The 7,056-nt window shown below is 44.7% G+C and overlaps 1 protein-coding gene across 1 annotated transcript in view; it reads left to right on the top strand.

Annotated features, from left to right (window-relative positions):
- Positions 1 to 7,056, top strand: part of LRPPRC (leucine rich pentatricopeptide repeat containing) — a 210,322-nt gene that overhangs the window by 117,775 nt on the left and 85,491 nt on the right. Inside the window, exons 18-21 of the mRNA XM_068127929.2 lie at positions 3,847 to 3,921; positions 4,051 to 4,089; positions 5,356 to 5,454; positions 5,565 to 5,695. Coding sequence (XP_067984030.2) covers positions 3,847 to 3,921; positions 4,051 to 4,089; positions 5,356 to 5,454; positions 5,565 to 5,695 — 344 coding nt within the window. The remainder of the gene's footprint in view (positions 1 to 3,846; positions 3,922 to 4,050; positions 4,090 to 5,355; positions 5,455 to 5,564; positions 5,696 to 7,056) is intronic.

Genomic DNA, 7,056 nt, shown 5'->3' with positions numbered 1-7,056 from the left:
GGGCACTGTGGTAGTTGTTGTTTTTTGGTCCCCTTTTTAAAGCAATGTTTTACGGCCGGATGCCCTTCCTGACGCCAACCCTTTTTGCCGCCTTTAACGACAAACAGGGAATTACCAGTGAACTGGTACTCAATTAGCCGACCTCGGAAGGACGACAGGCTGAGTCAACCCCCCTGGCGTTAATTCAGCAATCGACCGGGATTCGAACCCAGGATCCTAGGATCCTAAGCCGGCACCCTAGCCGCTAGCCCAACACCAGGTGTAATGAACACAATTTATTTACGCGCAAGCACGAAAGCAAGACGGGCCGATTTCCGATTCCGACGGGCGAGACGGGCCGATTTGGAGGAAGAAAAAGAACGAGACGGGAGAAAAACGAGAGAAACGAGACGGGGAAAGCCGATTGGAGAGGCGAGTGAGGAGCCATTGGAGAGGCGAGTGAGGAGCCATTGGAGAGGCGAGTGAGGAGCGATTGGAGAGGCGAGTGAGGAGCGATTGGAGAGGCGAGTGAGGAGCGATTGGAGAGGCGAGTGAGGAGCGATTGGAGAGGAGAGTGAGGAGCGATTGGAGAGGCGAGTGAGGAGCGATTGGAGAGGCGAGTGAGGAGCGATTGGAGAGGCGAGTGAGGAGCGATTGGAGAGGCGAGTGAGGAGCGATTGGAGAGGCGAGTGAGGAGCGATTGGAGAGGCGAGTGAGGAGCGATTGGAGAGGCGAGTGAGGAGCGATTGGAGAGGCGAGTGAGGAGCGATTGGACAGGCGAGTGAGGAGCGATTGGACAGGCGAGTGAGGAGCGATTGGACAGGCGAGTGAGGAGCGATTGGACAGGCGAGTGAGGAGCGATTGGAGAGGAGAGTGAGGAGCGATTGGAGAGGAGAGTGAGGAGCGATTGGAGGGGAGTGTGAGGTGCGATTGGAGAGGAGTGTGAGGCGCGATTGGAGAGGAGTGTGAGGCGCGATTGGAGAGGAGTGTGAGGCGCGATTGGAGAGGTGTGTGAGGCACGTTTGGAGAGGAGTGTGAGGCACGTTTGGAGAGGAGTGTGAGGCGCGATTGGACAGGAGTGTGAGGCGCGATTGGACAGGAGTGTGAGGCGCGATTGGACAGGAGTGTGAGGCGCGATTGGACAGGAGTGTGAGGCGCGATTGGACAGGAGTGTGAGGCGCGATTGGAGAGGAGTGTGAGGCGCGATTGGAGAGGAGTGTGAGGCGCAATTGGAGAGGAGTGTGAGGCGCGATTGGAGAGGAGTGTGAGGAGCGATTGGAGAGGTGTGTGAGGCGCGATTGGAGAGGTGAGGGATTGGAAAGGAGAGTAATGTGAGGGATTGGAGAGGAGAGGGATTGGAAAGGAGAGGAATGTGAGGGATTGGAGAGGAGAGGAGTGATAGGTGGAGAGAGGAGAGTGTCAGGTGGAGACAGGAGAGTGTCAGGTGGAGAGGAGTGAGGGGTCACATATTATGTGAAATAAATAAATTGTGTTCATCACACCATTTCTGGATCTGATGACTTGCCAGTAACCATTTTGTAAAAATGAATGTGCAGCATCGAACTCAATATGTCGAAATGTCACACACATCCATGCCCGTGGGATTACCACAGGTGACCCCGCTAGTATATATATACTAGCTTGGCTCGGCTCGCCACGCTCGCCTCACCAAGCGTCGATACTGAGGAACGGGCTTATTTTAACTGAGGCTAATGTAATGACTGTACCTGAGATGCTGTGTTGTCATGATTTTCACCAATCATAATACAAACAATTACTTTGCACAAATGTATTTGTTATGTTTGTGATATTACATTTTTATAGGCAATTTCGGTTGAAGATTTAGGTTGAATGTTTTTTTTTCAAGAAAGAACCCCTCAGCACACACATCGGGGAGGGGTAGGTGCAGACTAGAAGTTTGGGACGATTACACCTCACCACCGCGTAATTCAAAATACCTCACCACAAAGTAATTCAAAACACCTCACCACCACGTAATTCAAAACACCTCACCACCACGTAATTCAAAACACCTCACCACCACGTAATTCAAAACACCTCACCACCACGTAATTCAAAACACCTCACCACCACGTAATTCAAAACACCTCACCACCACGTAATTCAAAACACCTCACCACCACGTAATTCAAAACACCTCACCACCACGTAATTCAAAACACCTCATCACCACGTAATTCAAAACACCTCACCACCACGTAATTCAAAACACCTCACCACCACGTAATTCAAAACACCTCACCACCGCGTAATTCAAAACACCTCACCACCAAGTAATTCAAAACACCTCACCACCACGTAATTCAAAACACCTCACCACCACGTAATTCAAAATACCTCACCACCAAGTAATTCAAAACACCTCACCACCAAGTAATTCAAAACACCTCACCACCAAGTAATTTAAAACACCTCACAGCCATAAACCACGTAATAAAAACACCTCACAGCCGTAAAACACGTAATAAAAACACCTCACAGCCACAAAATTAAAAACAACTCACCACCAAGTAATTCAAAACACCTCACCACCACATAATTCAAAACACCTCATCACCAACTAATTCTAAACACCTCACCACCACATAATTAAAAACACCTCACCACCACGTAATTATAAATACCTCACCACCGATTAATTCAAAACACCTCACCACCATGTGATTTAAAAACACCTCACCGCCACGTCATTTAAAAACACCTCACCACCACATAATTCAAAATACCTGACCACCACGTGATTCGAAACCACCACAACGTTATTAAAAACACTTCACAACCACGGAAACAAAAGTTTGAGGGAGTCGTTAAGTGAGAACACAGACACTGCCCAGATGTGTAGATATCTATCTATAATTCCAGTAATCTCTGTGTGTGTGTGTGTCTGTCTGTCTGTATGCGACCGCTGTTTCTCGACAACTACCGGTCCGATATACTTGAAACTTGCCAGGTATATTGCTGGGGACCCGAGGATGTGCCTTTTCAAGGTTTGAAATTAATCGGACAAGTGGTTCCCAAGGTATGGTCACCGTACTCGCAAGCCGTTCGCTTTGGCTTTGCGAATGGACCAAACCATTTCATGTAAATAGAGGGGGGGGGGGGGGGGGTTCTGTGGTCGTTGCGAATGGACCAAACCATTTCATGTAAATAGAGGGGGGGGTTCTGTGGTCGTTACTGCCACGTGGTTTCAAAGTTTTTTTTTGTTGTTGTTGTTTGCACGCTCGTACGGGCGTGCCCGTACGTGCGGGCACGCCCTAGTATAGATAAATGACTGTACCCGAGTTGCCGTCTTGTAATGGGTTAAATCAATCATAATTCAAACAATTATTTTGCACAAATGTATTTGTAATATACGTGATATCACATTTTATAAACAATTGAAGTTGAAAAAAGAATGTTTTTCCCCAAAAAATTCCAAAAAAAAAAAAAACATTTGCAAAATTTTTCAAAAACAATACCCTAAGGACATACCGACGGGAGAGATATGTGCATACCAGAAGTTTGGTGCGATTTCACAAAAGTTTGAGAAAGTAGTTCAGTGACAACACAGGACAGGACAGACGCTGCACAAATATATATATAGATATACAGTACACATATATATATATATAGACACAAGTGGTGCATACTAAACATGTTCCCCAATTTATTTTGAGCTCTGTGCCTTTATATTTTTCTTGAGTTTTTATTTTTTTGTTTTTTTTGACTATTGTATCTTTCTTCACTTTTGTATCTCTGCAGTTCTTTTCTTCAGGCCTCGATGAGGACTCATAGTCCATGACTGTGGCCTTTAGCATTAAAAGATGTTCTGTATGAATGATTTGCTTATCCTGGTTACATTTGCAGGGTGTTTTCCTCGATGGGTCAGATGTCATCGAGTTAACTACTTTTTTGAAGTCACATGCCCCATCTTTGATTGAGGTATGTTGTTTATTTATTTATTTATTTATTATTGAGGTATCGTATTGTCATTATAAGGATGCTTCATGTAAAAAATTGCATGTTGTATAATTTTGACACAGCTGGTCTTTCATTTCCACTTTTGCTTAGGATGTCAAGATGCTGGAAGGAGGCAACTCGATTGCCAAGGTGTGCCATCGGATTCGGTTCTATTACACCAATGTCGGCTTGCACTGCTTGATAATATGAGTTTTACCTTTTCATCACTTTTACAAAATCAAATTAGTGACATCCGTACACAATCTCAGATAGAAAAAGGTGATCAAGTGGGGTCGTCAAAGGTAAAATTATTTGAGTGATTGTCATTCTTAGGGTACAGTATGCAGCATTCATACCGATGATGGAAATGACGTAATTGGAAACTGTTTAATAGTGATTCTGACAAAAGGAGGAGTTCATACATTACATGGCATTGAAGACGACCACGGGAAACCACGTGTGAGGCCCCACCCAGCCATGATGTTCTAATTAACGACGGATAAGGGATTTGTACTTGCACATTTTGGATTTTTATGGAGCATTTAAAGACAGTTTAGCTGTTTGGTTCAATTTGTATGCCTATTTTTATGATTCAATTCAATATTATTTTTTATGATTCAATTTTATGGTTCAATTTTTATACCAATATACAATTCATTATGTTTTCGAGTTGTCCGTCTGTCCGTCCGTACAGGCTAAACCTCGTTTTTCTCAGCAATCGTATGTCCGATTGAGATGAAACATTCAGGGTAGGAGTGACACCCATGCAGAATGTTTTCATGATAATTGTGACGTCATTGGCCACGTGGTATGGCAGCCATCTTGGATTAAAAGCAAATAATTACAAAATTCTTTTTCGGAAACCGCTGAATGGAAAAATTTTAAACTTGGCACATTGTCAAGTACTCCCAATGGGGAACAAAAGCATGATAATGATGACATCATCGATGAAGTGGTATACCAGCCAAAAATGTTTCAATCAAATTCCTTGTCATAAAAATCTGAAATTGCATGAACATGATCTATGACCCATTTGTATTGAAATATTAAATTTCTGACATCATATGTCACATGGTTTGGCAACCATATTGGATTGAAGGAAAATATTAAATAATTATATATTTGAAACCGCTCGCCCTATCGATGCGAAATTTTACAAATATCTAACGGCACTGTTGCATATAGTTTGAAAATGATGATGTCGTATGTCACGTGGTTTGGCAGCCATCTTGGATAGAAAAACGAACCTTATCCGATCAACACGAAACTTCACAAACGTGATCCCCTACCCATACATGTGCAGAGTGATGGCATCTACCAGTTGTGGGAATATGCGGAGGCATATTGGCGACAGTCGCATTGTTCTCGTTTGCTTTGTGATGCTTTGAATATCGAATTGTATTGTTGCCTTTACAGAAGCTGCAGTTGCAAGAGAGCATTCTGAAAGAAAAGAAATCTGAAGGGAAACAAATTGATTTGATATTGCGAAATATAATCAGGGTGGCCAGCAAACAGGTGATGAAATTTGGAGCGAAGGGATGGAGTCATTGGGGCGGGGCACTTGAACAGATTTGTTTCTAACGAGATGTGACTGCGTCGTGTTCCGCTTTGTTATTCCACATTAGGACATGGCCAAGGCCTTGGAACTGATGAACACATACAGTGAAGACATGAATGAGACCATCTACAATGATGTCATCGAGATTGCCTGTTCACGTCAAGATTTTGATACTGCATGGAAACTGAAGAAGGAGCTGTATGTAATTAGCAACATTTGTTATGCCGCATTCATGGAAAGTTCCCAAATACACGATGCACAATTTAATACTCTGAATTTCTTTCTTTACAGGGGCGAGGCTCATGAAAGAGCAAGGCAAAAATGACAGTTGGACAAACATCGAGGGAATGAAGGAACAGGAAAAGAGGGAGTGGGGGGGGGGGGGGTAGGGAGAGGAAACACTGAAACTACCAAGTGAGGTAAACAATGATAAAATATATCCTAGAAAAAACTAAGACTCCTCTCTCCAGTCACAGCACAGATGCGATGGGGAACAAGACCTGATGACTTCTCCCTGGTGGCAGTGGGGTTGGGAAGGATGGGCATGGAGCAGGTGATGAGATGGTCAGGGTGATGACAAGACAATCAGGACGACGAATAGGTGATCAGTAGACGAGCAGGATGAGGAACAATCGTGGAAGATGAGCAGGCAGCGGGGGAAAACGAGACCAGCAGCTATGGCCAAGGCAAACAGGCAGGACAACCTCCTTAAAGCTTTCCACCTCTGAATTCTCAGAACCCTCTCAGTTCTCATGTAAACCGCGAGCTTCAAAGCGCACTCGTAATTCTCCTCACAAAACCACGAGCTCCTCTTATCCTCTCCAAATTCTCCTCATAACTGATGATGTTTTCTTCACAACACTCCCAAGCTCAACACACTGTTCCTGCTCCTCCAGGCTACCCCTTCTCTTCAGAACAATGTCCTCAATTCTCATGCAATCTTCTCAGAACTGTAAGCTCTCCGTAGATCTGTTCCTGCCCTCCATTAGCACCGAACCAAGAGCTACTGGCTCCTCCCTCGTCTCCCTTGACAACCCACCGCCCTCCCAGGCATTGGGCTCCACCCCCTGCCATCAGCTTTCCGCTTCATTGTTCTGGGCTCATGTGAACCTCAACCCGGTGCCCAGGCGGATGGTTACAGGGAGGTTTTACACACGGTTAATTAACCTTAATCCCTCTCTATCTTGTCACAAGCATGACTCTTCGTATCGTGCACATTGAAACACAATCCTTAAGCTGACAGGTCCCTACTTCCTTACATCGAGATTGCTCCTACTCATACACAGACTATGTTGCTCTATACAGTTTTATCTCTTCTAAGGTAATCCTCTCCCCGTTCCTTCCCTCCCCCCATAAACATGACAGTATTAAACACCATGAGTCGGAATTGGGAATGACAAGAGATTGTGGTGCATCACATGCTTTGTCGTGGAAAGAAGAGCGAGACAGAACAGCCTCTGGAAGATGGTTCCCTGGAAGAGAGAAGCAATGATGAGTAGAAAAATGGAGGTGTGCAGACAACCTGGATTTCTGAAACATAATTAGGAGGGGTTACTGGA

Source organism: Myxine glutinosa, chromosome 9 (genome assembly GCF_964187855.1).
Source record: "Myxine glutinosa chromosome 9, kmMyxGlut1.1, whole genome shotgun sequence".
In the NCBI taxonomy this organism is placed as follows: domain Eukaryota; kingdom Metazoa; phylum Chordata; class Myxini; order Myxiniformes; family Myxinidae; genus Myxine; species Myxine glutinosa.
The sequence above is the reverse complement of the archived record's forward strand: the minus strand, read 5'-3'. Positions and strand labels throughout refer to the sequence as shown.